Consider the following 27,985-nt stretch of genomic DNA (forward strand, 5'->3'; position numbering starts at 1 on the left):
CCAGGGATCCTTCCCTAAAAATCCCAGGCACTCCCCACCCCCAGGTCCTGGGAATTCTTCCCCAAAAATCCTAGGGTTATCCTACCCCAAAATCCCAGAGATCCCTTCCCAAAATGCCCGGAATCTTTCCCCAAAATCCCAGGGATCCACTTGTCCCCAAAATCCCGGGGATCCACTCCCAGAGCCCCAGGGATCCTTCCCCAAAATTCCTCTCCCAAATAATTTATTGGGGGGTCGGGGTGGATCTGGGGGTGCTCAGGGAATTCTGAGGGTGCTGATGGAATTCCAGGGAATTCCCAGGAATTCCTGGGATCACTTCTGGAACCACTGGAGTGGGAAAGGCTCCCTGGGCGGGCGGGGGTGTCTCCAGGTGGATTTTGGGGTCAGGATCAGAGCGGCTCTGGGGGGAAAAGGGTGGATGTTGGGGCTTTCCCAGCAGATCTGGGGGTGCTCGGGGAATTCCGGGGGCACTGAGGGAATTCCAGGGAATGCCGGGATCACTTCTGGAACTGCTGGAGCGGGTAGTGCTCCCCGTAGGTCTCCAGGTGCCGCTCCAGCTCCGCGCGCTGCCGGCGCAGCCGCGGGGGCATCTCCAGGTAGACGTCGGAGAAGAGCAGGTGAGGCGGCGGCTTCGGCTCCCGCTCCGCCTGCTCGAACGCCTCCAGCACCTGCGGGAATGCCGCCCGCAATTCCCACTCATTCCAGCCCCACATCCCAGGATTTGCCCCCAAGAAAATGCCCCGAATCCCGCGCATTTTTCCCTGAGATTGGGCGATTCCCTGGGCTGAAATCCCGGGGGTTCCTGCCCAAAGCATTCCCAGGGATTCCTGCCCCACAATCACAGGTGTTCTTGCCCAGAATGCCGGGATTCCCTGCCCCAGAATCCTGGTTATTCTTCCCAAAATCCTAGGGCTCCCTCCCCAGAATCCCAAGGATTTCCCTCCCTAAATCCCAGACATTCTTCCCCTAAATCCTGATGATTCCCCACTCCAAAATCCCGAATGTTCCTCTCCCAAATCCCAGGGCTCTTTTCCCCAAAATCCCTGGGGCCCTCCCACCCCAAAATCCCAAAACCTCAACTTCCCACCCCAAAACCCCCGAAGTCCCTCGGGAATGACCATTTTCCTGGAGCTCTTCCTCCAGCCCTTCTCCTCCTCCTCATCCCACCAGCCACGGTTGGCCATGTAGTGCCGCAGGCGCGAGATGGGGTGGTCCTGCTTGTCCCAGTAATTCACCTCGTCCACGGATCTGTACGCGGAGCTGTCGTCGCTGGTGCTGTGGTGCCCGATCCTGGGAGGGGGGGAAATCCATGGAAAACGGGGTTTTGGGGAGAGATCCTGGAAGAACGGGGAAAAACGGGCGGGAAATCTGCAGGAAACGGGGGAAAACGGGTGGGAAATCGATGGGAAATCCGTGGGAAATTGGGTTTTTTGGGAGTCTTGGAAGGATGGGGAGGAATGGGTGGGAAATCCATGGGAAATGAGGAAAAAACAGGCAGAAAATCCATGGGAAATCTGTGGGAAACTGGGGTTTCTGGGGGAGGAATTGTGGAAGAATGGGGAAAACCAGGCAGAAAATCCACGGGAAATGGGGAAAAACGGGTGGGAAATCCATGGGAAATGGGTTTTTTGGGAGTAATCCTGGAAGACTGGGGGAGAATCCTTGGGAAATGAAGAAAACCAGGCGGAAAATCCACGGAAAATGTGGGAACACGGGTGAAAAACCATGGGAAACGGGGTCTTTTTGAGGAGATTGGGGGATCCTGAAAGAATAGGGGAAATTGGGCAGAAAATCCATGGAAAATCCACGGGAAACGGGGAAAAACGGGCGGAAAACCACAAGAACGGGTTTTTTTGGGGGGGGGGGGGGGACGGGACGCTGGGGGGATCCTGCAAGGATGGGCAAAACCCCGTGGGAAAACCCTGGGGGAACCGGGAGCTTCTGTGAGGAACGTTCCGGAAGCCCGCACCGGTAGGTCATGGCCTCGATGAGGAAGGGCTGGTTCTCGGCCACGGCGCGGCGCCGCGCCTCCCGCGTGGCGTTGTACACGGCGAAGACGTCATTGCCGTCCACCCGGATGGACAGCAGCCCGTAGCCGGGGCCGCGCGCCGCTGCCGGGAGCGCGGGATCAGAGCCCGGGAAACACCCCCGGCTTCGGGCGCTTTCCTCCATCCTGGGCCCCCCGGGACACTGGAACCGATGCTGCTGCCCCGAAGTGCCCCAAAATCCTGGGGGTTGGTGTTCCCAACCCTCCCCAAAAATCCCAGGGATCTCGCTTCCCCCAAAATTCCGGCCGTTCCTTCTCAAATTCCTGAGGTTCCTTCCTCAAAATCCCCAGCGCTCTTTCTGCCCAAATCCCAGAGATTCTATCCCAAATTCCCGGGGCTCCTTCCCCAAACTCACAGGGATCTGTCCTGCCCCAAAATCCCGGAGCTTTTCCCCCAAAACCCCAGGGATCTCCCTGCCCCAAATCTTGGCCGTTCCTCCTCAAATTCCCAGGGCTTTTGCCCCAAAATGCCAAGGACCCCGCTCCCCCCAAATCCCAGGGCTTTTCCCCCAAAACCCCAGGGATCTCCCACCTCAAAATCCCAAATCTCCTCCTCCCCTAAATCCCAGGGATCTCCCCCTTGTCCACCTCCACGCAAGCAAGAGAATCACCTCCAAAATCCCCCCTAAAACCACCCGATTTTCCCCCAAACCCCCTCCAAGGCCCCGGTTTTGCCGTTCTCCCGCTTCCCACCGATGCCGTCGCCCCGGTACTGCTCGGAGGTGGGGGTGGAGATGGCGTAGCCGTTGTTGCGGCAGAAGAAGACGATGGGACACTCAAGGGTGGCGGCGAAGTTGAAGCCGGCGTGGGCGTCGCCCTCGCTCGCGGCCCCCTCCCCGAAATAGCAGACCACGGCCCGGCTGGCGTCCGCGCGCTTGATGGCGTAGGCGGCTCCCACGGCTGAGCCCCGGGAAAGCGGGAATTCGGGGGGAAATGAGGAGAATTTGGGGGAAAAAGGGTCAGAGGGGAGAGGGGTTGGTTGGAGGGGGTCGGGCAGGGGTGGGGGCAGGTGGAGGGGAGGGGAACGGGGAATTATGGAATGGTTGGGATGGAGGAGGGACACGGGACATGGATCTGGGAATGAAGGACACGGACTAGGGACATGGAGCAGGGACATGGGACAGGGACATGGAACAGGGACATAGGACAGGCACATGGAGCAAGGACACAGGACATGGATCCGGGAATGAAGGACATGGAGCAGGGACACGGAACAGGGACATAGGACAGGGACGTGGAGCAGGGACAGCTGCCACCACACGGGGACCCAGCTGGTGCCACCCGGCTGCGGGGAGCCGGTGCAGGGGTGGGACTGGGGCTCCCTGGCAGTCACGGAGAGGGACAGGACGGACCCCAGGGACACGGGGCAGGACCGGGGCCAGCTCCAGGTGCATCACCTTGCGGGATCTGCGTGGCCAGCGGGGACGAGATGGTGACAAAGTGGCGCTCGGGGCAGCCGTAGTGCACCGGCATCTGCCGGCCCTTGCCGGGGTCGCTGGCGTTGCCGTAGCACTGGGCCATGAACAGCTCCAGGGGGTACCCGCGGTACAGCAGCACACCTGGGGACACGGATCCGGGCTCACCTGGGTCACCTGTGCCACACCCAGGTCACCTGTGTCACCTGTCACACCTGTCCCCAACTGTGTCACCCCCTCCCAGGATCACCGGTGTTCCCAAAACACCAGGAACAGCTTCAGGGGCATCCCTGGCACAGAAACCCCCCTGGAACCCAAATTTGGGATTGATTCCTCCAAAATCCATCTCCTCGGTGCCTCACTTGTCCCACCTGTTCCCAGAGTGCCAGGAGCAGCTCCAGGGGCATCCCTGGCACAGCAGGATCCCAAATTTGGGATGGATTCACCCCAATTCCATCTCACCTGTCCCACCTGAGCCTCACCTGTCCCTCACATTCCAGGGATTGCCAGTGTCCCAAAACACCAGGAGCAGCTCCAGGGGCATCCCTGGCACACACGGAACCCAAATCTGGGCTTGAACCCCCCAAAATCCATCTCCCGTGTGCCCACCTGTCCCACCTGAGCCTCACCTGCCTCACGGTACTGCCCGAAGACGAGGTCAGAGGCGTCAAGCGCGGCGGCGCTGCCCACGTGTGTGCCCTCCTCGCCGTAGTTGGTCATGTAGAAGGAGATGCGGCCCTGGAAAACCGGGAGTGGGCACCCAGAGCCCTGGAGCCGCCAGGTGAGGCCCCACCAGGTGAGCCCACAGCCATACCTGGCGCTGGGACTCGTAGAGGATCCGATCCATGGTGTTGAGCAGCGTCATCGTCTTGTAGAGCTTCAGCACCTGCTCCTTGGGCAGCTGCAGGGACAGGGACACCCGGGGTCACCTGGGGGCAACCTGGACAGGGCCACCTGTTTGGGGTGTCACCTGCCCGGACATTGTGTGTTCGAGCAGCTGGCGGTGACAGCTCTGTCCCGTGGCTGGAGGTCACCTGCACAGGGGGGCACCTGCCTGGATCTTGTGTGTGTGAGGTGTCACCTGGTGGGACATCGCCTGTGCCAGGTGTCCCCTGTCCCGCTCACCTGCGGGTCCTCGCTGGGCCGCAGGACGTGTCCCTGCCGGTCCATGACCCGGTACACCGGGATCCCGGCCAGGACGTTGGGCTGGATGAACTCCAGGCGCTCCGCAAACTCCGCCGAGGCCCCCGGGAACTGCGGCCGCTCCTCGGGGGATTCCTGCGGGGATTGGGGACACGGCGGTGGCACCGAGGGGCCCCAAATCCCCAAAAACCTCCCCAAAAAAGGGACCCCGGCTGTGCCACGGCTTCCCCAGAGCTGCGGGGACAGTGACCGGGAACGGGGCGGGCACAGGGACAGCGGGACACCGGGATGGGACGGGGGGAAAACGCGGACATCGCGATGTGGGGACAGGAGCGGGGGACACCGGGACGGAACAGAGGGACACGGGGATGAGGGGACACGGGAACAGCGGCGCAGGGGACACCGGAACAGGACACAGGGACAGCACGGGGCAAACACGGGACAGGACAGGGGGACCCGGAGGCGGGACACGGGGCCCCTCTGTCCCCCGCTCGGTGCCCCGCTCGGCCCCCCCTGTCGCACTCACGGCCGTCCCCAGGAGCCGCCGCGGGACGAGCCCCGGGAGCCGCCGCCGCCACCGCAGCGCCCGCAGCGCCGCCATCTTCGCCGGGGGCGTGGCCAAGCAGCGGGGCGAGCGCTGATTGGCGGCCGAGGGGGGCGGTGAGGCGGCGGCGGGACCTGATTGGCTGGAGCGCGCGTGCACGGCGGGCTGGACACGCCCGCTCGGCGGCCTTATAAGGAGTTTCGTGGCCACGCCCCCTGGGGCCCATGGCGGGAGTCCCCGGTGGCCACGCCCACAACACGACCATATAAGGGGGGGGTCGCTGTGCTGGCCACGCCCCCTGAGCGACGGGCGGGGCTCCCCCCAACCCCCACCGCCCCCGGGACCCCCCCCGCGCCCCCCACCCCGAACCCATCCCCTCCCCCTCCTCATATCGCCACACGGGATCCGCCCCCCAGACGCAGACGCCGAGGGTGGGGGTCCCTATGTTTATTCGGGGGGGCGGGGGGACAGATCGGGGCAGGAATAACTTAAAAATGGGGGGGGGGCACGGGGGGCTCGGGGGGGCCCAGGGCCGTATTTACAGACTGTACACAGGAGGGGCACGGGGGGACCCCGGGGGGGCCGCAGGTCACGCGGGGGTCCCCAAAATCTTGGCACCGAAGTCCTGGAGCCGCCAGACCCCCAAAGCTCCCCCGCAATGTCCCCGGGGTCCCCACGGGGGGGCCGGGGGGGTCCCAGCTCCGCTGGTCCCACATTGGGGGGGAAATCGCTGAATCCTTGGGGGGCTCCAGGGGGGTCCCGGTGCCACCGCAGCCCCCGGGGGGGGGTCCTGATGCTGCTCCAGCCCTCGAGGGGGGTCCCGGGGGGGTCCTGGGGGGTCCCGGTGCGGCCACAGGTGTTGAGGGGGGCCCCCTGGGCCAGTGGGGGGGTCCCGGGGGGATGTCCGGGGGTCCCGGTCTTGTTCCAAGGGTCCCGGGGGGGCCCCAGTCTCGTTCTGAGGGTCCCGGGGGGGTCCCGGTCTGATTCCGGAGGTCCCCAGCAGGTTCTGGGGGGTCCCGCTGAGATTCCAGGGGGGTCCCTGGAGCTGCGGCCGTGGTGGTCCCGATCCGGTTCCGGGGGTCCTGGTCCAGTTCTGGGGTCCCGGTCTGGTCCCGGGGGGATCCCAGTGCAATTCCAAGGGTCCTGGGGGGTCCCGGTGCAATTCCGGGGGTCCCGGTGCAGTTCCGAGGGTCCCTGGGGGGTCCCAGGGGGTCCCGGGGGTCTCTACAGCCGCAGCCGGGCACTGCCAGGGGTCCCGCGGGGGTCCCGGGGGCCCCCCCCGTGCAGGCGGCGGCAGCAGCGGGGGAGGGGCGGCCCGGGGGGGTCCCGGGGGAGTCCCGGCGAGGAGGAGGAGGGGGGGAGGGCCGGGGGGCGGTGGAGGCCCCCCGTCACAGCCCCCCCCCCTCGGAGCAGCCGGGGGGTGGCTTCCGCTTGATCCCCAGGTAGATGGCAACTGGGGGGAGGGGGACAGCAGTGGGTCTGGGGTCCCTCGGAGGGGTCCCTGCGCCAGCAGGGTGTCCCCGGGGGGGTCCCCGGGGGGGTTCCCGGGGGAGGGAGAGGGGGCAGCACCCACCTTGTGAGCGCAGGTCCCCCGATTCCCGCAGGTTCGTCTGCGACCCTGGGGGTACACGGCGGGGTTGGGAGGGGTGAAATCCCCCCCAAAAAATACCTCAGACCCCCAAACCCCCCACCCCCAAAAATCCCCCACACCCCCAAACCTCCCCTGACAGCAGCAGAGGCTGAAAGGTGGAAAGAGAGAAGGGACAGAGAAGCACTGGGGGCACTGGGACAGACTGGTGGCTCTGGGGGCACTGGCACAGACTGGGGGCACTGGGGACACTGGGCCAGGTGTCACAAGAGCCACAGGTGCCACTTACAGATCTTAGTGGCACCAGGGCAGTGGATCCCAGTGGCACTGGGGGGCACTGGGATGGGTACTGGTGTTACTGGTGTCACTGGAGACACTGGGACAGGCTGTGGGGACACCGGGCCAGGTGACACAGGTCTCCCAGGAGGTGACACAGGTGTTCTGAGTGCCACTTACAGATCTTGGTGGCACCGGGGTGGGGGATCCCAGTGGCACTGGTGGCACTGGGACAGGGTCTGGTGTCCCGGGGCTGGGTACTGGTGTCACTGGGAGCACTGGGGACACTGGGACGGGCTCTGGGGACACTGGGCCAGGTGACACAGGTGACACAGGTGTCCCCAGGTGCCACTTACGGATCTTGGTGGCGCCGGGGCCGGGCGTGGCCGACACGCAGCGATTGGAGCTCTGGCGCCGGGAGGGGTCAAGGGACACCCTGGAACAGAGTGGGGACAGCGGGGACCAGGAGGAGGAGGAGGGGCGGGAGGAAGGCTCAGGTGAGCGCAGAGAGGGGATGGAGGTGCCCAGGTGAGGAGGAGGAGGAAGGCCCCAGGTGAGGAGGCGGAAGACGAAGCTCCCAGGTGAGGAGAACAAGGGGGATGAAGACCCCAGGTGAGGAGGAGGAGGAAGCCCCAGGTGAGAAGAAGGAGGTGGAGGAAGACCCCCAGGTGAGGCTGAAGGCCCCAGGTGAGGATGAGGAGAATGAGGACCCCCCCCAGGTGAGGATGAGGAGGCTGAGGACCCCCCCGGGCGAGGCCGAAGGCCCCAGGTGCGCTCACCTGCGGGTCAGTTTGGAGGTGATCTTGCTGAGCAGCGTGGCCGTGGGCCGGGGCCGGGGGGAGGCGGCGGCGGGCGCGGGGGGGGGGCGAGGCGGGGGGGGCGGGGGGGGGGTCCCGCGCCCCCTCCCCGGCGCTCGCGGGGGTCGCGGCCGCCCCCGCCCCCCCCGCCGTGGAAGGTGCTGCGGGTGGAGCAGCCCCGGGCCAGGTGCGCCAGGTGAGCCCCGCCCAGGGAGTGGCTGGAGGGGGACGGCGGCGGCCGGGACAGGCTGGGGGGACACGGGGGGTCAGGTGACACAGGTGACCCCCACAGGTGACCTCCAGGTGACACCCACAGGTGACCCCCCACAGGTGACATCCATGTGACCCCCCAGCCCCACAGCCCCTGTGCTGGGACGGGGACTGGTGGCACTGGGACAGGCACTGGTGGCACTGGTGACACTGGGACAGGTGTTACCGGGGGACACACAGGTGGATTTGGGGTGATTTTGGGGGTTCAGGGGAATTTGCCGAGGGGTCTCTCACCTGTCCTTGCCGTTGGGCAGCAGCAGGTGCCACTCCCAGGGTGGGTTTGGGGTGGATTTGGGGGGTCGGGGTGGTTTGGGTGGATTTGGGGAGGGGTCTCTCACCTGTCCTTGCCGTTGGGCAGCAGCAGGTGCCGCTCCCAGGGTGGGTTTGGGGTGGATTTGGGGGTTTTTGGGGGTCGGGGTGGTTCGGGTAGATTTGGGGGATTTGGGGAGGGGTCTCTCACCTGTCCTTGCTGTTGGGCAGCAGCAGGTGCCGCTCCCAGGGCGGGTTTGGGGTGGATTTGGGGGTTTTGGGGGGTCGGGGTGGTTTGGGTGGATTTGGGGAGGGGTCTCTCACCTGTCCTTGCCGTTGGGCAGCAGCAGGTGCCGCTCGCCCCCTGGGCGCTCGGAGCACACGTAGGTGTTCCTGCGGCCCATCACGCTGGGGGGCACGTGGGGCTGGGGGGGACGCGGGGTCACCCTTGGGGACAGCCCCAGACCCACACAGACCCCCGCGACATCCCCAGACCCACAGGGACATCCCCAAATGCCCCCAGACCACATTTCCCACCCTCCCTGTGCCCCCCAAGCACCCCCAAGCATGCCCAGCCCCACATTTCCCCCCAGCTGCCCCTAAAGTTCCCCCAGGTGCCCCCATTTCCCCCCCCCAGGTGCCCCCAGCCCCACATTTCTCAACCCCCAGCCCCACATTTCCCCCCCGGTGCCCACCGCGCTGTCCGGGTGCCCCCAGCCCCCCAGGACCCCACCGGTGCCCACCGCGCTGTCCGGGTGCCCCCAGCCCCCCAGAACTCCCCCGGTGCCCACCGCGCTGTCCGGGTGCCCCCAGCCCCCCAGGACCCCCCCGGTGCCCACCGCGCTGTCCGGGTGCCCCCAGGACCCCCCCGGTGCCCACCGCGCTGTCCGGGTGCCCCCAGCCCCCCAGGACCCCCCCGGTGCCCACCGCGCTGTCCGGGTGCCCCCAGGACCCCCCCGGTGCCCACCGTGCTGTCCGGGTGCCCCCAGCCCCCCAGGACCCCCCCGGTGCCCACCACGCTGTCCGGGTGCCCCCAGCCCCCCAGGACCCCCCCGGTGCCCACCGCGCTGTCCGGGTGCCGCTCGGGGATCTCGGCCTTGTTGGGGTTGTGGGCGCTGCTGACCAAGGGGCTGGAGGGGGGAGGGGCGGCCCCCCCCCCCGCCCCCGCGCCCTCCCCCCGGGACTCCCCCGGGGCCGCCGCCGCTGCCCCGCCGGGGGGGGGGGGACGACCCCCGCGCCCCCCCCGACCCCGACCCCCTCCCGCAGCTCCGCGGCGCCGGCGCTGGTGGGGCTGCGCTTGGGGGGCGCCGGGGTGGGTGCGGGGCCACCTGGAGGGGACACGGGAGTCACGGGGGGGTCACAGGAGGGGCGGACACCCCACTGTGACCCCCCCAGGGCGGTTTGGGGTAGGTTTGGGGGGATTAAAACCCACTGGGACCCCCCTCCATGGGGCAGTTGAGGGGCGCCAGGGTGGGCACGGGGACACTGGGCGGAGGACAGCGGGTGACGGGGGGGGCTGGACCCCCCTCCCTGGAGTCACTCACAGAAATTGCTGTGCTCCCCCCCCCCGTTCCTGTGTCCCTGATCCCCCCGATGTCCCCCCGATTTCCCCAATGTCACTCAGTTGCTGCGCCCCCCCTTGTCCCCTGATGTCCCCAATGTCACTCACAGAGTCGCTGCACCCCCCCTTGTCCCCTGATGTCCCCAATTTCCCCCAATGTCCCCAACATCACTCAGAGTCGCTGTGCCCCCCCTTGTCCCCTGATGTCTCCAGTGTCCCCCTGGTGTCCCCGATGTCCCCAGTGTCACTCACAGAAGTCGCTGTGCCGCCGCTGCCGGTGGTGGCCGCCCCCACGCTGTCCCTTCCCGTGGGTCCCCGATGTCCCTGACTTGGTGCCACCGTTGGGGGCCTCGGCCGGGCCCCGCGGCCGCGACAGGGACAGGGACAGGCCACTGCCACCCTCGGGCTGCCACCGGGGTCACAGTGTCACCAGGGTCACCCCTGTCACCCCCGGGACAGGGCACTGCCACCCTTGTGCTGCCACCGGGGTCACAGCATCATCGATGTCCCCAGTATTCCCCCAAGGTCCCCGGGTCCCCAATCCCCCCAGTGTCCCCAGTATGCCCAACGCCCACGATGTCCCCGATGTCCCCGCTGTCACCCACCTCTCCCCGGCGCCCCAGCAGCAGGTAGGTGGCCGTCACCTCGTTGTACTTGTGGGTGCTCAGCGCCTCCTTGATCTCCTCCCTCGTGTACCCCATGCCCACCATCACCTCTGGGGGGGACACACGGCGCTGTCACCGCGCCAGCGGGGCGTCACCGCTGTCCCCCACAGTCCCCGCGTCCCTCACCGATGCGTTTGGTGTCCCCAAAGTCCTCCTGGGGCTCCGTGTAGGGCGTCAGCTCGTCCCCCTCGTAGCCGATGTTGATCCACTTGTCCTTCATGATTTGCTGGGGGGGGACACGGGGACATCAGGCAAATGTGAGGACACCCCCAGACCCTCTTGTGACACCCCCAGACCCCTCAGAACCCCCCCAAAACCCCTCATGGGACCTCCCCGAGCCCCTGAGACCCCTTAAAATCCCCCCAAAACCCCTCAAGAGCCCCCCAAACCACCCCCAAAACTCCTCAAGACCCCTCAGAACCCCCCCCAAAACTCCTCAAGACCCCTCAGAACCCCCTCCAAATCCCTTCCAGGACCCCCCAGACCTCGAGGGTGCAGCGCTTGGCAGGGTTGAGCACCAGGAAGCGGCGCAAGATGTTCTCGCAGTCCGTGGACATGTAAAAGGGGACGCGGTACTTGCCCCGCAGGACCCGCTCCCGCAGCTCCTGGGGGGACAGGAAGGTCACCTGGGGTCACTCAAGGTCACCTGGGGTCACCGGGGGTCAGGGTGGGGGGCACAGAAGGGACAGAGTGGGGGCACACAGGAGAGGACACGGCTCTGGCCCTGTGGCTCCTGGAGGGGACCAAGGGGTCTGGGTGGGTCACAGGTGACAGCAGGTGACAGCAGGTGACAGCAGGTGACAGCAGGTGACGGTCACTTTGAGGTTGCGCCCATCAAAGGGCACTGACCCACTGACCAGTGGATCCAAGTGACCCCAAGCACCAGCTGTGACATTGGGGTGAGCTTGGGGCTGACCGCGAAGGGTCAGGGCTGACCACGAGTGACCAGGAGGTGACAAATGGTGATGGTCACCTTGAGGTTGTGCCCGTCGAAGGGCAGCGAGCCGCTGACCAGCGTGTACAGGATGACCCCCAGGCTCCAGATGTCCACCTCGGGGCCATCGTACTTCTTGCCCTGGAAGAGCTCGGGGGCGGCGTAGGGGGGGGACCCGCAGAACGTGTCCAGCTTGGAGCCCCGCGAGAACTCGTTGCTGAACCCGAAATCTGCGATCTTGATGTTGGCGTCGGCGTCCAGCAGCAGGTTCTCAGCCTGGGGACAGTGGGGACATCGGTGGGGACATGGGTGGGGACATCAGCACGGGGACGGGGACATCAGCACGGGGACAGGGACATCAGCACGAGGAGAACAGCACAAGGACACCAGGACGCGGACACTGGGATGGACACTGGGACACTGGGACAGGGACGCGGGGTCAAGGACAGGGACACCAGGACACGGACACCAGGATGGCCACGGCGACGCCGGACATCGTCCCCTGTGCAGTGCCACCCCCAGTGTCCCCGTGTCCCACCTTGAGGTCCCTGTGCACGATGTTCTTCTGGTGGCAGTAGTGCACGGCCGAGACGATCTGGGGACAGGGGGTGGCACTGTCACCGCGGGGCACCACGGTGTCCCCAACCCCTCCCAAGATGTCCCCAACCCCTCCCAGATGTCCCCAGCCCCTCCCAAGATGTCCCCACCTGTCGGAACTTGGCCCGCGCCTCCTTCTCCTTCATCCTCCCGTGGGACACCAGGTAATCGAACACCTCACCTGGAGGGGGGAGACACACCTGGGGTGACCCCAAAATCCAACCTGGGGGGCTGAGCCCCCAAAATCCCCCAAATCCACACCTGGGATGGGATAGTGTCCCCTGGGGGGTCTCAGTGTCCCCTGGAAGGGGACAAGGTGTCCCTGGGGGGTCTCGGGGGGGGCCTGGGTGGGGTCAGTGTCCCCTGGCGTGTCTCAGTGTCCCAGGATGTCCCCTGAGGGGTCCCGGGGGTCTCAGGATGTCCCGGGGGGTTCCCACCTGCGCTGGCGTACTCCATCACCAGGTACAGCGTCTTCTCTGTCTCGATCACCTCAAACAGCTTCACTGGGGGGGGGGACACATTGGGGGGGTCATTGGGGACCCCTCTCCATCCCCGAGACCCCTCCCCACCCCCCTGACCCCCCACCACTCACCAATGTTGGGGTGGTTCAGCCCCTTCATGATCCGAACTTCCCGAAACAGCTGGGGGGGTGAAGGGTCAGTGAGGGGGGCCAGGACCCCTCCCCAAATTAAAGGACCCCTCCCCAAATTAAGGGAACCCCCCCGAGATGAGGGGAAACCCCCCTGGGACCCCTCCCCACCTTCTGCAGGCTCGTGGGGTTCAGCTGCGTCTTGTCGATGATTTTAATGGCGACCTAAAAAAAGGGGAGGGGGCAAGGAGATGACTCCTAGAGACCCCCAAATTCACTGAGACCCCTCCCTACCACCCCAATTCACCTGAGACCAGTCCCGAATTCACTGAGACCCCTCCCCAGGGCCCCCAGTGTCCCTGAGACCCCTCCGCAGCTGCCCAGAACCCCCCCAACTGCCCCCAGCTCCCCTCAGAGACCCCCTGGGACCCCCATTTCTCCCGTGAGCCCCCTCCCACTGACCCCTCTTGTCCCCGAGCCCCCTCCCATTGCCCCCAACCACCCCAAACCCCCCTCCCCAGCCCCGCCGGTACCCCCCAAGCCCCCCGCCCACCTCTCTGCCGGTCAGCACGTGCCGGGCCAGCTTGACCTTGGCGAAGTTGCCCTTGCCGATGGTCCGCAGCAGCCGGTAGTTGCCCACGTGGGGGGGCTCCTCAGCCCCCAGCGAGTTCCGGCCCCGGGGGGCTCCGGCCCCGCGCCCCGACCACCCCCCGCCCTTCTCGGGGCGGCCGCTGCCCCCCGGGCCCGCCAGCTGGGGAGGGGGGGGGACACGGAGGAGGGGGCGGTGAGACCCCCAAAAATCACTGGGGCAGGGCGTGAGACCCCTCCCCCCAAAAATAATCACACAGGGGTAAGACCCCCACCCCAAATTATGGCAAGGGTGGGATCCCTCCAAAATGTCACAGTGAGACCCCCTGAGACCCCCCCGAAAATATCACACTGAGACCCCCGAGACCCCCCCAACGTACTGCACAGGCGTGAAACCACTGAGACCCCCCCAAATCACCCCAGCAACGCCTGAGACCCCCGAGACCGCCCCAAATCCACCACGGGGGCTGAGACCCCCCCCAAATTATGGCAGCGGGTGAGACCCCCCCCCCAAGTCATCCCGGGGGAGGAAAAAACCCCTGAGCCCCCCCCAACCCATTCCCGGGGCTCCCGGTGACCCCCGAGCCCCCCCCCCGCCCCCGTGTCCATCCTCGCGACCCCCCCCGGTTCAACCCCCGCCGCTTTACCGGGACCGCCGGTGCCCCACCCCGGGTACCCCCGGCCCCTCTCGGATCTCTCCCCCGGTGCCCCCAAATCATTCCCGCCGCCCCCTCCGCTCCCGACCCGGCCCCTCCCGGTGGTCCCCCCGGGGCCTCCCCCCGGTGCCGCCGCCCCCCCCCTCACCGTGTCCGCGTTGCGCTCGTTCCCCGCCGCCAGGGCGGAGCGCGAGGACATGGTCCCGGCCCGGGGGGCACCGGGGGGCACCGGGAGGGGCGGTCCCGTTGCCGGGGGTCCCGTTCCCGGGGCGGTCCCGTTACCGGGGGGGGCGGCGGGGCCGGGCCGGGGCGGCCATGGCGGCCATGGCGCCGGAACCGGAACCGGGGCGCGCCGGGGGCGTGGCCTCGCCAATATAAAGAGCGTGGCGGCGGGATAGCCCCGCCCACGACGCGGAGCGGACCAATCAGAACGCGGCATCCGGGCATGGAGACAGCTGGGCACGCCCTGAAGGGGGAGTGGCCAAGAGCGGGCGAAGCATTGCGATTGGCTGAGCGCTGGCCAATGGGAGGAGGGACCGGGTTTAACCCGTGAGCGACCGGGGAGGAGTCACGTGGGCCGCGGGGTCACGTGGGCGGGCGCGTGTCCCCTCCGTGTCACCCGTGGGGTCCCGCGTGTCACCCTTGTCCCCTCCCATCACCTCCTGTGTCACATCTGTCCCCTCCCTGTCAGCCGCGGGGTCACTTGTGGGGTCTCCAGCGTCACCCATGGGGTCCCTCGTGTCACCCGTGTCCCCTCCCTGTCGCCGTGAAGTCCCTGGTGTCACTGCGTCCTGTCCCTGTGCCACCCCCTGGTGTCACTGGGGTTCCATCTCTGGCACTCGTGGGGTCCCCTGTGGCACTGCGCCACTCCTGTGTCCCCCAATGTCACTGGGGTCTTCTCTCGACGCCATCGATGTCCCCTGGTGCCACCAGAGTCCCCTCCTTGTCACCCGTGGGGTCCCCTGTGCCACCCCTGTGCCACCCCTGTGCCACCCCTGTGCCATCCCTGTGCTATCGGGGTCGCGTCCCTGTCACTCGTGCGGTCCCTGGTGCGTCCTGTCCTTGCGCCATCCCTCTGTCTCCCAGTGCCACCAGGATCCCATCCCGGTGTCCCCCACTGTCACCAGAGTCCCATCCCGGTGTCCCCGCTCCCCCGCGGTGTCCCCCCGCCCCGTACCGGTGCCCGGGCGGAACCGGGGCTGACCCTGCCCGGCCGGGGAGGCCCCTCCGGGGCGGCGCTTCCTCAGGAAGCCCCCGGCCAGCGCCAGTGTCACCGCAGCCGCCACCAGTGTCACCGCAGCCGCCACCAGTGTCACCGCAGCCACCGCCGCCAGCACCGCCAGCACCGCCAGCAGCGCCGCCAGTGCCACCAGTGCCACCAGTGCCACCGCCGCGGGCACCGCGACGGTTCCGGGAGCTTCGGGTGGCGTCCCCGCCGTGTCCCCGCGCCCCCCCGGTGCCCCCCCGACGATGCCGCTGCTCCGGAGACCCCCGGGGGGGGCGGCGGAGGGGGGACAGGAGGACGGGGACCCTTTCGCCACCAACCCCGAGAGTCGCCGGCGGCGCCGCGCCACCCTGGGGGGGCTGGTGGGGCTCGGGGGACACCTCGGGGGACACCTGGGACAGCTGGGGGGGCCCTTCGGCCGCGCCCGCCGCCCCCGCGACTCCGCGGGGCCCCGCGGTCGCCGCCGCTCCGAGGACTCGGGGGTCCCGCGGCGACCCCCGGAGGAGGCGGGGGGGGGCAAGCGGGGGTCGCTGCTGCGCCTGGCGCTGGGGACGTGGGGACAGCGGGGCACGGAGAAGCCGTCCCCGGGCGAGGGACAGGCGGGGGACAGCGCGGACGGAGCCGGACAGCGGTCGGAGAGCGGCGGGAAGGACAAGGACAGGGACAGGGAGCCGCTGTCGGGTGAGTGGGGACAGCGGGGAGCACCGGCGGGACGAGGGGGGCTTGGGGACATGGGGTGGAGACAGCGGTGGGGATGGGGACGCGGGACTTGGGGACGTGAGGATAGGGATGGTGACAGAGGCCACAGGGACGCGGGGATGGTGACAAGGGACGTGGGGACTTGGGGACACAGGGGATGGGGATGGGGACTTTGGGAAATGGGACGTGGGATGGGGACGGGGACAGGGGACTTGGGGAGAGGGGACAGGGATGGAGACGTGGGACTTGGGGACACCAGGACATGGGAATGGCAACTTTGGGACATGTGGTGGAGATGCGGGCTGGGGACAGAGACAAGGAACGGGGACACAGGGACACGGGGACACGGACCCCCGGTGTCCCCGCAGTGCTGGAGATCCTGGAGCTGATCCAGCGGCGGGACCTGGTGGCGGCGGACGCTCAGATCATCGCGCTGGAGGCCGAGTGCGCCCTGTCCCCGTCGCGCCCGCCGTCCCCGTGCGCCCCCTCGTCGCCCTCCTCCGGGTCCCCTCCGCCGTCGCCGGTCCCCGCGGGCGGGCGGCGGGCGCGGGACGTGGCGCTGCTGTACCGGGCGCTGCTGGCGCAGCTCTGGGCCGTGGTGGCCGAGGCGGTGGCCCCGGGGCAAGCGGTGGCCCCGCTGCGGGCCGTGGTGGCCGTGCTGGAGCAGGAGGAGGCGGCGGACGCGCGGAGCCCCCCCGGGACCCGCCCGGGGCGACCGCGCGCGCTGCGGCGGCGCTGGCACGAGGCGGTGGCCAGGGCGGCGAGCGAGCGGCTGGCGCAGGTGGCCCCGGCGGGCGGGCTCGGGGCGCGGCTGGCCGCGCTGGCCGCCAGGGTGGTGGGCGACCTGGGGGTCGTGAGGAGCCACGTGGCCCCCGCGTACCCCCCCGAGTACGGCGCGCTCGGGGTCTACGCCCGCGGCTACCACCGAGCGCTGGCGCAGCAGCTGCGGGCGCTGGCGCAGAGGCCCCTGCCCGTGCCCGAGCTCTACCTGCTGCTCGACTGGCACAGCAACGCCTACCCCAGGTGAGACCCCCGCCCCTGGAACCTGGGGGGACCCTCTGGGACCCTCCAAAACCTTCCCGTTCCTGCCCCAGCACGGAGGGTGTCACCCTGGTACAGAGGGTGTCACCCCTGGGACACCCATGGGACCCCCAACATCTGTCCCCCACCGGGCACCCCATGTCCCCCCGCACCCCCAGGGTGTCCCCCAGACACCCACCGGGCCTGTCCCTCCACCCCCAGGGAAGTTTTGGGGCACCCCGAGGTGGGGGCTCTGCTGCGGGCGCAGGAGCTGGGGCCCCTCCTGCCCCCCGAGACCCAGCGCGACCTCGAGAGCTCCTGCATCGCTGCCGTCAAGGTGGGCACTGGGGACACTGGGGGCACTGGGAGCACCGGGGTGGGGACATTCGGGGTGCTGTGGTGTCACTGGGACTGGCACTGTGGCGGCATCAGGACAGTTCCAGGGGAGGGATGGGAGGGGACTCTGTGTCCCACTGTCCCTACACCACTCCTGGTGTCCCCACACCCACACGGTGTCCCCCGCTGTCCCAGGCAAAGGTGGAGGTGGCCGTGGCGCAGGAGCTGCAGCTCAGCGAGGACACATGGCCTGAGGATGTCACCAGCCAGGACATGGAGGAGGGACTGGCCATGCGTGTCACCGGAGTATGGCCACCCCCAGAGCCCGTCCCTGTCCCCTGGGGTGGCCCATGGGGACCCCGCAGTGCCCCGAGGGGCCGGTGGTGGCCGTGTCCCCACACCCATGGTGGCCGTGTCCCCACAGCTGCTGCGGGCGCACGTGGACCGAGCCCCCCAGGTGACCCCCGAGTTCGGGCGGGAGATGGCCCACAGCCTGCTGGGCGTGCTGGTGGCTTTCCTGCACAGGTGGGACACATGGGGACACAGCGGGAACATGGGGACACCAGGATGTGACACAGGATGGGAACAGGGAGTGAAGGGATGTGGGGACACAAGGGGACAGGAGATGGGCAGGGTGGCACAGGGACACAGAGGTGGGCACAGGAGCCACGTCCCCCATGTCCCCTGCGTCCCCTGTCCTCCGGGTGCCACCACGGTGACCCGGGGGTGTCCCCAGTTTCCAGCGGAAGGTCGAGCGATTCCTGGAAGCCCCCGGTGAGGTTCCCCCCACCGACAGCACCCCCAGCCGCGCCATCGCCTTGGCCAACTGCTGCCCCCCCTTCAGGTGAGGCCGCCCCGTGTCCCCGTGTCCCCAAGGGTCCCTGTGACACCCTGACATCCCCGCTGTCCCCTCCCGCAGGGCCTTTGCTGAGCGCCTGGCACAGTTTGGGCACCCCGAGAGCGAGGAGCCGCGGCGCCAGGCCCACGCCGCGCTGGACAGGGTCACCCGCATCTGTGGCCACGTCCTCACCCGGCGCCTCTTCGAGGACCTCAAGGTGTCCCCAAGGGGCAGATGGGGGACACCCATGGGTGCAACGGGGACCTTGGTTGGGTGTTGGATTGGATGACACCTGTGGGACACGGTGCCCGTTGTTGGGTTGGGTGACACCTGTGGGACACAGTGCCCGTCGCTGGGTGTTGGGTTGGGTGACACCTGTGGGACACAGTGCCCGTCGTTGGGCGTTGACTCTCGGTGCCACCACCGGCTGCCGACCCAGGTGCCACCTGGTGGGTGGCCGCTCCGGGTGACGTCCCTGCCCACCACCCCCAGCCCTACTTCGGCAAGTTGATGAAGCGCAAGTGGCTGACGAGCTCAGACGCCTTCGATGCCATTGTGATGCTCATCACCAGCTTCGCGCAGACGCTGCGTCCGCTGCACCCCGAGCCCCACCAGGTGTGGAGGGCCTGGACCGGTCACCACGGGGTTGGCTGACACCCATGGGACACGGTGCCATTGGTCGGGTGTTGGGCTGGGTGATGCCCATCGCTGGGTGTGGCGTTGGGTGACACCTCCGAGCGTGGTGGCCGTGGTGGCCCCATGACGCCCATCGTGCCGCAGGTGCTGGTCAGCGAGCTGCACCGCCGGGTGCTCATCGAGTATGTGCGCCCACTGCTCCAGGGCCGCCTGGTCTGCGCCTCGGCTAAGGCACGCGCCCGCGTGGCTGCCCGGCTGGGCGACGAGGCCCGGCAGCTCCGTGAGCTCTTCACGCGACTGGTGAGACCCCTGCGACCCCCGGCTCCTGTTGGGTGCTGGGACAGGTGACACCCACGGGTGCGATGGTCGTGGTGCCGTCGTTGGGTGTTGGATTGGGTGACACCCATGGGATGTTGGTGGGGCGTTGGGTGACACCCATGGGACACGGTGCCCATCACTGGGTGTTGGTTGTCCCCAATGTCACCCCCCTCAGGACTCGGCGTCGCCCTGGCTGGACTCGGTGGTGCCGCGGCTGCGGGAGCTGCTGGTGCTGGAGGACACGGCCGCGCTGCAGATGGAGGTCGGCGCCCTGGCCAGGGACTTCCCCGACGTCCGGTGGGTGCGGGGACCCCGCGGGGGTGGCACTGGGGTGACACGGCTGGGTGGGACACCGCGGGAACCTCACTGGGGTGGCACAACTGGAGGTGACAGCGTGGGAACCCCAGGGGGGTGACACGGCCGGGTGGGACACCTCGAGAACCCTGCGGGGGTGGCACTGGGGTGACACGGACCGGCGGGACACTCTGCCAGTGGCCGCGGTGGCCACGGGCAGGATGTGGCGAACCCACGGGGACCAAGCGGGGTGACCGGACGGGGTGACCGGACGCGGCCTCCGGCCCTTCCCGGCAGCCCCCGCCCCACTCCTCCCGCCGGGAAGCGGCCGCGGCCTCGCGCCAGGTCCCCTCCCCGGCCCCGGCCCCGGTCCCGGTCCCCAGGGGCCGGTGGCACGCGCGGCCACCTGAGGAGGAGGGAGGGGGGGACACCAGTTAAACTGGGCAGGGGGGAAACTGGGACCGGTTAAACCGCGGGGCAGGGGTCATCCCGGAGCTGGGTGTGCCCTAAAATCCACATCCAGTGGTCCGGGGGGGGTTTTTTGTGGCCGCTGACCCCCGGTCCCCGCTGTCCCCGCAGGCGCAGGCACGTGGCCGCGCTGCTGGACGCGCGGGGTTTGCGGGCGCAGGGCCCCCGGCGCGAGATCCTGGGGGTGCTGCAGGATCTGGGGGGGTCGGAGGCCGAGCCGGGGCCCCCCCGGCACCGAACGTTCTTCTCGGAGCTGCCGGCGCCGCGCCCCGTGCGCTGCCTCCCGTTCCACCTGCCCCGGCTGCGCCTCCCGCGCCGCAGTCCCGCCAGGCCGCCCCCGTAACCCCCCCGGGGCCCGCTGGGGACACCCCCGGAACCGGCACCGCGTCCCCGCGGGGCTGGGGACACCCCCGAGTCTGGGTCTGTCCCCTCGCGTGGTGGCTGGGGACACCCTCAGCCTGGGGTCTGTCCCCCACTCCCGGCTCTGGGGACACCCCAAATCTGGGCGTGTCCGTCCCCCCCCGTCCCCCCCCAGTGTATAAATGACGCTGTAAATTAACACCGGAAGCGGTGTCCTCATCCTTGGGGACACGGGGACTTGGGGACACCAGGGTCCATCCCCTGATGGCCACACTGGGGTGGGGGGAGAGGAAAGGGCCAGCATTGCCACGCCGGGAAGCCAGCACGCAGTGGGGATGAGGGGACACGGTGGGGACAAGGCAACACTGCGGCCCTTCCCGGGGTTGGGGACAGGCTTGGGGACAGCGAGGAGTCTAGTGGGACACCCGGAGGGCACGGCCACCCCCGTGTCCCCACGGGCCTGGGTGGGTCCCCCTCCCCGGGTCAGAAATAGTCGGGATCCGGCCAGGAAGAGGCGACAGCTAAAAATAAGTGACCGCGGCGGGAGCGGGGCCAGGGGTCACCGTGTCACCCCCGGCCCTGGGAAGGGACCGGCGGCGGCGGAAGCGACAGCGCCGGGCGGGGACCGGGGGGGCCCCCGGGAGGGGACACAGGGGGCGCACAGGGGGCACCCCGGCGTTGGGAGGGGGCGCGGGACAGCGTGGGGGCACTTGGGGTGTCACCATGTGGGGACGCAGCGACCGAGACCCGCGGGGTCCCCGGCTGCGGCTCTGGGCATGGCGGGGGACAGGGGGGTGACAGTGGCGTGTCCCCGGTGCCAGTCCCGGTGAATCACCGGGCGCCTGACGTCAAGGCCGGGGGGGGAGGAAGGAAACCCCCCCCAAAGGGAGGAGTGCGGGGGTCGGGGGGAGCCCCCAAAGCTTGTACGGCTCCCTCGCAGCGCCCCAGGGACCCCCAAAGTGGGCTGGGACCCCCCAAACTGGGAAAGGACCCTCTCAAGACTGGGAAAGGACCCCCCAAACTGGGCAGGGCCCCCCAAACTGGGAGATGCCCCCCCCCAATTTCTCATCCCGGGCTCCCCCTGCCGGTCACCGACGGAGGGGGCGTGGCTTGTGGGGGCGTGGTGTCTGCCCCGCCCATTTCCCCGTTGATTGACAGGTGGGTGCGGCAACGGGGCGACGCCCGGGCTGTCCCCGTGTCCCCGAGATCGGGTCCCCACGAGCTCCTTGTCCTCATGTGCTCCGTGTCCTCAAGAGCTCCGTGTCCCCAAACTCCCTCGGTGACCCTTCCCAGTGTCTCCCCTCCCCAAATAAATCCCAGGAGCCGCGGAGCCGCTGGAAGCTGCTTTATTGGCCACATTTGGGGCGGGACGAGCGCGGACGGGGGGCCCGGGGTGGCCCCGGACAGGCACGAACACGGCACAGGGCGACAATAATTATCCTCGTTATAATAATAATAAAAAATTAAACATCTCCCGCGCAACAAAAATAGATTTATATACCGGGGGGGCAGAGCCAAGGCCGGCGAAGCTGAAGGGGGGACAGGGCAGGGACAGGCGGGGACAGGCGGGACGAGCAGGACGGGCGAGCCCACCTGGAGGTGTCACCTGGAGGTGGGGTGACCCTGGAGGGGGACGGGGACGGCACGCGGGGGTCCCGGAGGTGACAGAGGGGCAGCTCCAAAGAGAGGGAGGTGACCTGGAGGGGTCACCTGGAGGCCCAGGGACCCCCGAGGGGGACATGGGGGTCGTGGAGGTGACAAGAGTGGCACCTCCGAGGGGGGGAGATGGCCCGTGGAGCCCCTCAGAGCAGCGGGGGGGGGGGCACACGGACCTCTCCAGTGGGACAGAAATGACACAGGGACTTTCTCACGGGCATTGGAACACAGCAATGGCTTCTCCACAGGGATGGAGATGGCACCGGGACCCTTCAGCAGGGGACTGGGGACACCTCAGGTGTCACAGGTACCACCAGGACCAGGCTGGGACATCTCCAGAGGGATGGAGATGCGGCAGGAACCTCCTGGGGTTGACGGGGATTGGGGACAGACACCTCCAAGGTGACAGGGACACCACAGAGACCTTCTCCAGGTGGTGGGAATCACACGGGGACGTCACCAAAGGGATGGAGACGCTGCCTAAAGTCCCACAGGATGGCGAGGATCGAGGATAGGGACTTCCAAAGGTGACGGAGAGAACAAAAAGATCTTCCCAGGGGAATGGAAATGGGGCAGGGACATCTCCAAAAGGGTGGAGATCCTGGATGAACCCCATGAAATGAAGGAGGGACACCTCTGAGGTGATAGGGACACCATGAGAGGCTTCTCCGGGCAGTGGGGATGGGGCAGGGACATCTCCAATGGGGTGGAGATGCTGAAATGAGGGACGGACACCTCTGAGGTGACACAGAACCTTGTCCAGGCAGTGAGAAACGGGCAGGGACATCTCCAATGGGGTGGAGATCCTGGAGGAACCCCATGAAATGGGGGATGGACACCTCTGAGGTGACAGGGACACCACGAGAGGCTTATCCAGGCAGCAGGAATGGGGCAGGGATAGCTCCAGAGGGGACAGAGATCCTGGATGAACCCCCACGAGGTGACGGGGACCGGGAACAGACACCTCCGAACAGCCACGGCAACGCTGGGGCCCCGTCACGGCCACCACCTCCAGGCGCCAAAACCCCAAAAACCCCTCCCAACCTCCCCCAAAAAAACCCCACCGGAGCCGGAAAAAAACCCAAAAAAGGGGACGGGGGGGCGGGCAAAACCCAGCCCCGAGGCGCGGCGGGGGGCAGGGAGGAGGTGCCCGTTTTCGGGGGGCTCGGAGGGGGACCAGGGGAGGGGGACACCCCGTTCACAACGCGAGGAGCGAGGGAGAATTCAAGGAGTCCGAGGACTGGTCGCTGCTGCTGCTCCGCTGGTGCGAGGCTCCACACGTGGCTCCCTCTGGGTGGGTGAACACAAACGCGGGGGTCGCGTTAGGGGGTCCCGCGGGGACCCCGGGCGGGAGGCAGCAGCCGGGGAAGGGACCCTGCGGGCCCTGGAACGGCGCCGGGGGCAGGAAGGCGACGGTCCCCGCCTTGCCCGGGCTGCTCACCTCGGCCGGGCCGGCGCCCACGGCGCCGATGTCCTCGAAGGGGACCTTGCAGGCGGGCGCGTGGGCCACCAGCACGAACTCCAGGCGCTCCTTCTCCTTGCGCAGCTCCGCGATCTCGGACTCCAGCTCCGCCTTCTCCTCCTCCAGCTGGTCCGTCTCCTGAGGGGACAGCGCGGTCAGGGCACGTGGCGTTGTCACCGGCTCGGGACGTCCCTAAGTGTCCCTCGGATGTCCCCAAGCCTGGCGACGGCGTTGTCGCCCTCCAGAGTCCCTGAGTCTGTCCCCTGCTCGCAGGGGTGACGTCCTCCTGCTCCTGCGGCACCCCTGGGTGTCCCCTCTGATGTCCCCAAGCCTGGGGACATCCCACAGGCTCCTCCAGCATTCCTAAGAGTCCGTCTGTCCCCTCCCTTGTCCCCTGTTCCCACGGATGGCATTGTCCTCCTCCTGCAGCATCTTGGAATGTCCGTCTGTCCCCTCTGGTGTCCCTGAGTGCCCGCCTGTCCTCCACCATGTCACCTGTTCCCACGGGTGGCATCGTCTTCCTCCTCCTCCTGCGGCACCCCTAGGTCTCCCCTCTGATGTCCCCAAGCCTGGGGACATCCTGCGGACTCTCCCAGTGTCCACCTGTCCCCTCCCTTGTCCCCTGTTTCCCACGGATGGCATCCTGCTCCTCCTGCAGTGTCATCTGTCCCCTCTGATGTCCCCAAGCCTGGGGACACTGCTGTCCTGTGGGTGTCCATCTGTCCCCCTCCCACGTCCCAAGCTCTCAGGGGTGGCACTGTCCCTCTCTGTCACCGCTGGGCATCAGTCTGTCCCCTCTGGTGTCCCCAGCTCCTGGGGACAACCTCGGTTCTCTGCGGTGCCACCACCCCTGGGAACATTGCCATCTCCCTCCAACGGCCCTGAGGGCAAACCCGCCTGTCCCCTCTGATGTCCCCAGGGGCGTCATTGTCCCCTTACACAGTCCTGGGGACACCATTTTGTCCAGCTCTGAGAACAACAGCACCATCATCATCCTCCTTCTCACCAGCGGCCATGGGGACACCACCGTCCCCAGCTCCCTGCGAGTTGTCTCTGAGGTGTCCCCAGCTCCAAGGGCACCACCACGACGGGGACACCCCTGTCCCCAACTCCCTCCGGGGACGCCTCCACTTCACGTCGCCCCATCCCCCGCCACGCCCCGGCTGTTGGGGACGATGCCACCCCCGCGGTGTCCCCGTGTCCCCGCACTCACCGCCTGCAGCCGGTCCGTCAGCTCCCGGCGCCGGTTGCGACATTTGGCAGCCGCCAGTTTGTTCCTCTCCCGCCGCACGCGGCGCTTCTCCTCCTCCTCCGGCGTCAGCTGCCACACGGACGGGACTGTCACCCGCTGTCACCCGCATCCCCAAAATCCCGCCGTGTCCCCGAAATCCCTCTGTCTGTGTCCCCGAAATCCTATTGCGCTCCTCGGTATAGGTGAGGATGGACGTGATGTCACCAAGTGTGGTGTCCCCAGGGTGCCACCACCTGGGGTGTCCCTCAATCTCCCCACCACTCACGGTGTCCCCAAGGTGTCGCCACCTGGGATGTCCCTCAAGCTCCTGCCACTCACGGTGTCCCCAAGCTGTCACCCCCCAGGATGTCCCTCAACCTCCTGCCACTTACGACACCCCCAAACCTCCCGCACATCCCCGAGTCCCTCCCACGTCCCCAAAGTGCCACCACCCCCGCTGTCCCCTCTCACCGTCTCCTCGCGGCTGCGCCGGGGCCGTGCGCGGGGGGCGCGGGCGGGGGCCGGGGCCGGGGGTCCCGCGAAGGCGCCCAGGCCGGGGGTGGAGTAACTGGGCCCAGGGAGGTCGTAGGGGTCGAGGGGGGGCGGCTGCGCCATGGGGGCCCCCGGGGCCACCGAGGAGATGAGCGTGGGCTGCACCAGCCACTGCAGGTCCTGGCTGGTGGTGATGGCCGTCACCGTGGGCACGAAGGAGCCGGGCATGTCCCCCAGGGCGCTGCACTCCTGCGGGGGACACGGGTCAGCGTGGCTGGCGACAGCGGGGGACACCGCGGGGGTGCCCCCCCACCGCGCGGGACCGGGGCGTGACAGCCGCGGGTGACACCGGTGTGTTCCCGCAAATGCGCAGGGGACGGGCCCCCGGTGCCGTTGTCACCCCCCTGCTGTGGCCAGGGTGTCATCGTTGTCACCCCCTGCGGGGTGCCTTGGTTTGGGGACAGCGCTGTCCCCAGCTGGTGGCACTGGGGCGAGGGTGTGCCCGTGCCTGAGATGTCCCCAGCTCATCACCATCATCATCCTCCCCGTGCAAGGGGTGTCTGGCACCCCCGAGTGACACCCTACTGTCCCTGTCATCCCCGAGTGACACCCTACTGTCCCTGTCACCCCCGTGCAAGGGGTGTCTGGCACCCACGAGTGACACCCTTGCGTCCCTGTCACCCCAATCTGAGGGTCCCTGCCAAAGACCCCCAAATCCATCTCGGGGGGGCGGGGGAGGGGTCGCAGCCCCCCCCCAGGTCCGTTCCCCCCAAATCCGCGGGCGTGGGAAGCAGTCGCGCCCCACACCGAGCCCTCCCTGCTTGGGGGGGACACCGCGGGGACACTGCCACCCTCTGGGGACACTGCCACCCTCTGGGGACACTGCCACCCTCTGGGGACGCCCCCGAGCCCCCCCGTTCCGGGAGTCGCCACCGCGATCGCGCCCCGGGGGCGTGGCCAAAGCGGAGGAGGGGGCGTGGCCATGCAAAGAGAGGGCGAGGCTTCGTGCGCGATGGGCGTGGCCACGGCGGCCGAGGGGGCGTGTCCCTCCTCCCGTCTCCCCTGGCAACCGCGGGGGGGGGCGCCCAAAAATAACCCGCGCGCTTTGCGTGCGTGCCGCGTCATCGGCGGCGGCGTCACTGCGCGCGCTTACGCACGGCCCCGCCCCCTTGCGCGCCCCCCCGCGCGCCCCCGCCCCTCCCCGGTGCTCTCACCTGAGCGGCCGCGGCGGCCGCGGGGCTCCCGAAGGAGTCGAGCGGCGACAGGTACTGGGACTCGGCCGAGGGCGACGAGCTGCAGCGCGACCCCGAGTCGTAGTCCCCGGGGAAGCCCTGGAACATGGCCCCGGGGGCGCGGGGGCCGCCCCGCCGCGACAAGGCTGCGGGTCACGCCGCTACCGGCATCACGGGGACCTCCGGAGGGGTTGCGGGCTCCGGGGGGATAAGCGGGTGGAAGCCCGGAGGGGCTCGCAGGGAGTTTTGTCGCAAGCCCCGGTTCGGTGCGATGAGCCCCGCGTGTCCGGTCAGGCTCCGGGTCGCCGGTCCGAGCGACTGTTCGCGGCTAGAAGCGCCGGTATGTCCGTGCCAGGCTCCGGTTCGCCGGTGCAACGTCCCGGGGAGCCGCTGTAAGCTCCGGTAAATCCGTGCCAAGCACCGGTGCGCCTCTACGAGCCTCGGCTGGCCGGTACCAAACGCCGCTGTGTCCGTCCCAGGCTCCGGTTCTCCGCTATAAGCTCCGGTACATCCGTGCTAGGCTCCGGTCCGCCGCTCCAAAACCCCGCTGCGCCCCTACACACCCCGCTCCATCCGCCCCAGGCTCCGGTTGCTCGGTACAAAGTCCCGCCGCGCCCGTCCCGGGCTCCAAAGTTGGCCGGTACACAGCCCCCGGTGCGCCCGCGCCAGGCTCCGATTCGCCGCTACGAGCCCCGGTACATCCGTCCCAAGCTCCGGTTCCCAGACACAAAGTTCCGCTCGGCCGCTGCAAGCTCCGGTAAATCCCTTCCCAGGCTCCGGCACGTCCGCTCCGAGCCCCGGTGACGCTCCCGCCGCTCCCCCGGTCTCCGGTTTTATGAATGAACTGCTCACGGCAGCCCCGCCGCTTTATACGGCGGGGCCCCGCCCCCCTTCGCTGACGTCACGGCAGCCGCCGCCGCTGCTCTGGGACTCCCGGGACCCCCCCGAGACGCCCCGGACCCCGCAGCCGCCGTGGCCGCTGTCGCCGCCGCCGTTTGAGGCTCCGGGAGCCGCCGCCGCCGTTAAGAGGCCCCTGGGCGGGCTGGGAGCGGGGGGGATCCCTGTCCCCGCCCCCCGGAGTTCCTGTGACGCAATTAGCCATATATGGGCTTGTCTGGAGTGTTTGTTTGGTATCCTAGCAATGACGTCACAGGGATTCCCTCCGCCGCCGCCGCCGCCGCCGCCGCCGCCGCCCGGGCGCGTATTAATAGAAACGGGACCGACCGCGGTTCTAGAAACGGCCTGAACCCTCCGGGCCGCCGGCTCCGGGCCCCGGCACCTGCCCCGGGAGTCCCCCGAGACCCTCGGGACCCCCCCGCCCTCGGTAACACCACGGGCCCCCCCCGGGTAACCGGGATCCCCCATCCCCCCCACCCGGTGCATCTCCTGACGCTCCCGGGACCCCCGGTGACCTCCCGGGACCCCCGAGACCCCTGCCGGGATCTCTCCCGGGATCCCCCGGTAATCTCCCCGCTTCCCCCATCGTGACCCCTGGGATCCCCTGGTGTCCTCCAGGACCCCCGAGACCTCCGGGAATCCCCGCAGAGCATCTCCCGGGATTCTCGGGATCGCCCGGTAACCCCCCGGAACTCTCGGGAGACCCCTGGAATCGCTCCCGGTACTTCCGTGAGCCTTCGGAACCTCTGCCGGGACCCTCGGGACATCCTGGTAACCACTCGGGACCCCCACCAGGACCGTCCCGGGGTGGACCAGTCCCCGTACGGGGGTCCCCCGTACCGGAACGATGGGAACTTTCCCCCGGGGTGTTCCCGGGACTGAACTTCAGCGCCCCGGGGGTT

At 68.4% G+C, this 27,985-nt stretch overlaps 4 protein-coding genes and 1 pseudogene across 5 annotated transcripts; 2 read left to right on the forward strand and 3 right to left on the reverse strand.

Moving 5' to 3' along the window:
* Positions 1 to 206: 206 nt before the first annotated feature.
* On the reverse strand, positions 207 to 5,241 carry BCKDHA (branched chain keto acid dehydrogenase E1 subunit alpha). Its single transcript, XM_068998279.1, has 9 exons — positions 5,132 to 5,241; positions 4,588 to 4,740; positions 4,277 to 4,363; positions 4,092 to 4,200; positions 3,445 to 3,606; positions 2,741 to 2,947; positions 1,970 to 2,111; positions 1,119 to 1,290; positions 207 to 668 (listed from the first exon to the last, which is right to left on the reverse strand). Exons 1-9 carry the CDS (start codon positions 5,204 to 5,206, stop codon positions 498 to 500), a joined length of 1,278 nt encoding a protein of 425 aa, XP_068854380.1. The 5' UTR covers positions 5,207 to 5,241; the 3' UTR covers positions 207 to 497.
* Positions 5,242 to 6,288: 1,047 nt separating this feature from the next.
* LOC138100495 (MAP/microtubule affinity-regulating kinase 4-like) lies at positions 6,289 to 14,251 on the reverse strand (annotated as a pseudogene).
* A 959-nt stretch (positions 14,252 to 15,210) lies between these two features.
* EXOC3L2 (exocyst complex component 3 like 2) lies at positions 15,211 to 20,312 on the forward strand. Its single transcript, XM_068998322.1, has 11 exons — positions 15,211 to 15,825; positions 16,212 to 16,866; positions 17,086 to 17,200; positions 17,395 to 17,505; positions 17,624 to 17,724; positions 17,936 to 18,043; positions 18,119 to 18,254; positions 18,530 to 18,652; positions 18,818 to 18,973; positions 19,167 to 19,288; positions 19,865 to 20,312. Exons 1-11 carry the CDS (start codon positions 15,390 to 15,392, stop codon positions 20,094 to 20,096), a joined length of 2,295 nt encoding a protein of 764 aa, XP_068854423.1. The 5' UTR covers positions 15,211 to 15,389; the 3' UTR covers positions 20,097 to 20,312.
* Positions 20,313 to 21,443: 1,131 nt separating this feature from the next.
* On the reverse strand, positions 21,444 to 26,390 carry FOSB (FosB proto-oncogene, AP-1 transcription factor subunit). 2 transcript variants are annotated; one of them, XM_068998351.1, is made up of 5 exons: positions 26,169 to 26,390; positions 24,934 to 25,203; positions 24,445 to 24,552; positions 23,211 to 23,369; positions 21,444 to 23,059 (listed from the first exon to the last, which is right to left on the reverse strand). In XM_068998351.1, exons 1-5 carry the CDS (start codon positions 26,292 to 26,294, stop codon positions 22,994 to 22,996), a joined length of 729 nt encoding a protein of 242 aa, XP_068854452.1. In that variant the 5' UTR covers positions 26,295 to 26,390; the 3' UTR covers positions 21,444 to 22,993. The 2 variants fall into 2 exon arrangements, with proteins under 2 accessions (XP_068854452.1, XP_068854451.1); XM_068998350.1 differs by having other exon boundaries at positions 21,444 to 23,369.
* LOC138100458 (uncharacterized) lies at positions 26,293 to 27,965 on the forward strand. Its single transcript, XM_068998298.1, has 5 exons — positions 26,293 to 26,526; positions 26,769 to 26,943; positions 27,044 to 27,215; positions 27,326 to 27,533; positions 27,702 to 27,965. The coding sequence occupies exons 1-5, from the start codon at positions 26,293 to 26,295 to the stop codon at positions 27,963 to 27,965; spliced, it is 1,053 nt and encodes a 350-aa protein (XP_068854399.1).
* The last annotated feature ends 20 nt before the right edge of the window (positions 27,966 to 27,985 follow it).

Source organism: Aphelocoma coerulescens, chromosome 34 (genome assembly GCF_041296385.1).
Source record: "Aphelocoma coerulescens isolate FSJ_1873_10779 chromosome 34, UR_Acoe_1.0, whole genome shotgun sequence".
Classification (NCBI taxonomy): Eukaryota; Metazoa; Chordata; class Aves; order Passeriformes; family Corvidae; genus Aphelocoma; species Aphelocoma coerulescens.

Coding starts and splice junctions, on each gene's coding strand:
- EXOC3L2 (XM_068998322.1), top strand. CDS start 15,390: ATGCCGCTGCTCCGGAGACCCCCGGGGGGGGCGGCGGAGGGGGGACAG. Junction 15,826..16,211: donor GGACAGGGAGCCGCTGTCGG/GTGAGTGGGGAC, acceptor GTGTCCCCGCAG/TGCTGGAGATCCTGGAGCTG. Junction 17,201..17,394: donor CCTGCATCGCTGCCGTCAAG/GTGGGCACTGGG, acceptor CCGCTGTCCCAG/GCAAAGGTGGAGGTGGCCGT.
- BCKDHA (XM_068998279.1), bottom strand. CDS start 5,206: ATGGCGGCGCTGCGGGCGCTGCGGTGGCGGCGGCGGCTCCCGGGGCTC. Junction 2,112..2,740: donor GTACCGGGGCGACGGCATCG/GTGGGAAGCGGG, acceptor CGCTCCCGGCAG/CGGCGCGCGGCCCCGGCTAC. Junction 669..1,118: donor GGAAGAGCTCCAGGAAAATG/GTCATTCCCGAG, acceptor GCATTCCCGCAG/GTGCTGGAGGCGTTCGAGCA.
- FOSB (XM_068998350.1), bottom strand. CDS start 26,294: ATGTTCCAGGGCTTCCCCGGGGACTACGACTCGGGGTCGCGCTGCAGC. Junction 24,553..24,933: donor GGCGCAGCCGCGAGGAGACG/GTGAGAGGGGAC, acceptor TCCGTGTGGCAG/CTGACGCCGGAGGAGGAGGA. Junction 23,370..24,444: donor TGACGGACCGGCTGCAGGCG/GTGAGTGCGGGG, acceptor CTGTCCCCTCAG/GAGACGGACCAGCTGGAGGA.
- LOC138100458 (XM_068998298.1), top strand. CDS start 26,293: ATGGCCCCGGGGGCGCGGGGGCCGCCCCGCCGCGACAAGGCTGCGGGT. Junction 26,527..26,768: donor GTTCGCGGCTAGAAGCGCCG/GTATGTCCGTGC, acceptor CATCCGCCCCAG/GCTCCGGTTGCTCGGTACAA. Junction 27,534..27,701: donor ACACCACGGGCCCCCCCCGG/GTAACCGGGATC, acceptor GGTGTCCTCCAG/GACCCCCGAGACCTCCGGGA.